This window comes from Neodiprion fabricii, chromosome 5 (assembly GCF_021155785.1).
Source record: "Neodiprion fabricii isolate iyNeoFabr1 chromosome 5, iyNeoFabr1.1, whole genome shotgun sequence".
In the NCBI taxonomy this organism is placed as follows: domain Eukaryota; kingdom Metazoa; phylum Arthropoda; class Insecta; order Hymenoptera; family Diprionidae; genus Neodiprion; species Neodiprion fabricii.
Genome location: NC_060243.1, coordinates 12836234 through 12839759, shown reverse-complemented (window position 1 = coordinate 12839759; position 3526 = coordinate 12836234). Strand labels below are relative to the sequence as shown.

Sequence of the window (3526 nt, the reverse complement as noted above, 5' to 3'; positions counted from 1 at the left end):
CACACTTATACGAATACTTATTCGGTTCCCGAACGGTATTTTCTATTCACTTATACGTCATTATGACAGCTGATTTTCTGATGGATACTCGCGTTACTGTATTTCATTATCCTACCGCTAGATGGCTGAGCCTAATGTTTCGCTTCGCAACCGCTAGATGCCGCGGCTTACAATTTATGCGTATTCGCGTATAAGTTGTCTCGAACAAGTTCTGGCGTGTTCTGGTGTGTAGTGTCACCCAATATCGTGGTACGTCATGGCAAATCCAGCAGGGGGGAGGAGAAGAAAAGCAATATCGCTGCAGAAGAAGCTGGAAATTTTAGAGGAAGTACATGATAACCCACAAGAACCGAAGATCAGTGTTGCAAAGCGGCTCGGTCTTCCATATTCAACACTGATGACAATTATCGCCAATTCGGCAGACATTAGGTCAAGTACGTCTAAGGCAGGACCTTTAGGTGAGAAAAGAACACGAACTCAAGAGGGCCGATTTTCAAACTTGGACAAAGCATTGCTCACATGGTTCCAACAAAAACGGGCCGCGAACATACCCGTTAGTGGTCCAATGCTGCAAGAGCAAGCTTTAATTTTTGCAAAAAAATTAAATGTAACTGCTGACTTCAAAGCATCGGCTGGCTGGGTGTTCAAATTTAAAAAACGTTGCGGCATAACCGGCAGAAGTGTTTGCGGGGAAGCTAACAGTGTCGACGAGGCTACTGTAGAGCAGTGGAAGAACATCGATTTGCCTCGAATCATAAAGAACTACGATCTCCGAGATATTTACAACACCGATGAGACAGGTCTGTTTTTCAATCTCCTACCATTTAAAACATTGGCTGAAAAAGGAGACCCCTGTCACGGAGGGAAACAGAGTAAACAGAGACTGACGGTGCTTCTAACAGCGAATGCAGATGGCTCCGATAAACTTCGTCCCTTGGTCATCGGGAAATCACAGAAGCCGCGTTGTTTTAAAGGCGTAAAAAGCTTTCCTACAGAGTACGCAGCAAACAAAAAAGCATGGATGACTGGAGCATTATTTGAGTCGCAGTTAGATAAGCTGAATAACAGAATGCGTCGTGAGAAGAGGAAAGTCTTGTTGTTGCTTGACAACTGTGCCGCTCACCCCCCGGCACTCCGTTTTAGCAACATTGAACTGGCTTTTTTTCCGGCCAACTGTACAAGCCGTCTGCAGCCCCTGGATTTAGGAATCATCGCTGCTTTGAAGGCCAAATACCGCAAGATGCTGGTACAGCGGGCAGTCGCGGCGCTCGACGCGGGAGAAACGATGCCGAACTTGCATGTTCTGCAGGTGAGTTCGTGATGTTTGGAAATTTTCAACATAAGCACATAGGCCTATAAAATCGGTATTATGCATTCAAATAAGAATGTTTCCGACACGTGATGTTTAGGCAGTGTTTAAATCTTGGAATTTGTTTCTTGTCTATAGGCAATGCAACTGACCGGTATTGTATGGAACCAAGTACAGTCTGACACCATTGCCAAGTGCTTTCAAAATGCAGGAGTCGTAAAGGCGAATGATCTCGATGCCTCTTCTAACGAAGAGAATGAGCTTGAGGGTTTCGAAGAGCCCGGAGATTGGGCACAAGTGTGTGCTGGGCTTCAGTTCGAGGATTTCGTTCATTACGATGAAGACTTGAGTACATGCGCGGTACAGGATGACGATGACATTGTAACTGAAATTCTTGCACAAGACTCAGACGGGGATTCGGACGAAATAGACGAAACTGTCAAAGAAGTCCCGGTGAAATTTTGTGAAGCTTTGTCGGCACTGGAAATTACAAAGCGATATATAATGTCCAAGGTTATCGATGGTAAAGGCATGCAACTCGTCAGTGACTACGAACGTTTCATGTACGAGTGCTCGTTGGCAGAAAAGAAACAAGCCACCATAGACAGCTTCTTCAAACCTAAATAACTGAATCAGCTTTCCTTATCTGACTTTTGTTCCTATTTTACTGTGCTTGTTTTTAATCCGTACTTAAGACTAAATAATATATATGATACATAGTACAAATGTAAGAAATGTGCAATATGTACAATACAAATACATATTACTGATTAATTGCGGCGAGTTTCGTTCATTCAATAATGTGTGTGGGTGTATGATTCTAACCTCGAAATGTACCTTGATTTTCTTCGGAACATACAAAATTGGGTTATATGTATATTCCAAAATTCGAAATTTCACTTGTACGATATTCTCACTTATACGTAATTTTTAGCGTACCCCTTGAAATACGTATAAGTGGGGTTTCACTGTATTTGTACGATAGTATAACTAGTATTTACCGTTTTTGGGCATACTTTCCATACTAGTTGGTTAAAGCTTTCATTATTATTTTGATTGAATCCACCTACACATCTTGAAAGTAAATTTTCATTACTGAGATCTTCGTAAATAGGCTTGATAGCTTTTAAAACATCAGGAGGTAAGGGAGAATAATCGTGAACATAAGTAGCAAGCTCTCCTCTTGCTTCAGCGCGCTGGTAAGAGCACCAAGAATCTTCGCCTTTTGGACACATATCATGATTCGGCTTTTCATCGCTCGAGCCGTAGTGATAAAAGGTTGCCATTATAGCAGATTTCATATTTTCAATAGACTCACAATGCCGGCGTATTGATAAACCATAGTATACAGTTAGTTTGTCTATTACTTTGCCTGTAAGCTTACCTCGACCACCAAGACCTTTTTGATGAGTCTTCAGTGTACGTAATCGAGTCCCCATCCGCTTTTGGACATGCCCTATACATTCCTTTTTATTTACGGTTGTATTTTTGTAAGGATCTGATTTTATAATTCCTGAATAGGTCTTGGAGTCACCATCACCGATATAGTTTGCATACTTAACTCCATATTTTTTTTCAGAATGCGAAAACATTTCGACCATCGCGTCCACCTCCATTTTTCCAGGAGACCCTTTGTGATTAGCAGAACACTCATCTTCACGCGATTGATACCATTCCTGGAACTCAGCTGTATTTGTTTTTTTTTTCCAATACTCACATAGCTTACAATATGCACTTTTAAAGTTTATATCAAGAATCTTTCCAGTAAAATAGCCAATTATAGAAGAAACTCCAAATGACGATGTATATCCCCGTTTTTGCCAGGTTCCATCTCCCGATACAGTTAAATGATTTATATCTTCATTTTCAGTTGTAGTCATTGCTTGATTTTCATCATTCACAGCTTCCGTCATGAAGGCTTCTGCGACGGTTTTACCACAATTTAAAATCTGTTTCAGTAAAATTGTATGCGTACATTTGTCTAAAAAAGACGGCATGTCCATCAAGCCACAAAACTTGCACAATCCGTCGTATCCTATTCCTAGTATTCTCATTACAAAAATGAAACGTCTGTTTATTTCATAAGAATGCCCAATGAAAGAACAGGAAGGAATATATTCATTTCCACAGTTATTACATGCAACTACAATCTTGAATCCCAGCCCACGTGTACTTGCTGTTTAAAACAGTACATTTCCATCACATTTTTTACACTTT

The 3526-nt window shown here is 40.8% G+C and overlaps 1 protein-coding gene across 1 annotated transcript; it reads left to right on the top strand.

Annotated features, from left to right (window-relative positions):
* Positions 1-256: 256 nt before the first annotated feature.
* LOC124183843 (tigger transposable element-derived protein 6-like) lies at positions 257-1936 on the top strand. Its single transcript, XM_046572908.1, has 2 exons — positions 257-1309; positions 1448-1936. The coding sequence occupies exons 1-2, from the start codon at positions 257-259 to the stop codon at positions 1934-1936; spliced, it is 1542 nt and encodes a 513-aa protein (XP_046428864.1).
* The last annotated feature ends 1590 nt before the right edge of the window (positions 1937-3526 follow it).

What these genes read in the sequence shown, in the direction of transcription:
- LOC124183843 (XM_046572908.1), top strand. Translation starts at nt 257, where the DNA reads ATGGCAAATCCAGCAGGGGGGAGGAGAAGAAAAGCAATATCGCTGCAG. An exon ending in CGAACTTGCATGTTCTGCAG is followed by an intron (nt 1,310 to 1,447) that starts GTGAGTTCGTGA and finishes TCTTGTCTATAG; the next exon opens with GCAATGCAACTGACCGGTAT.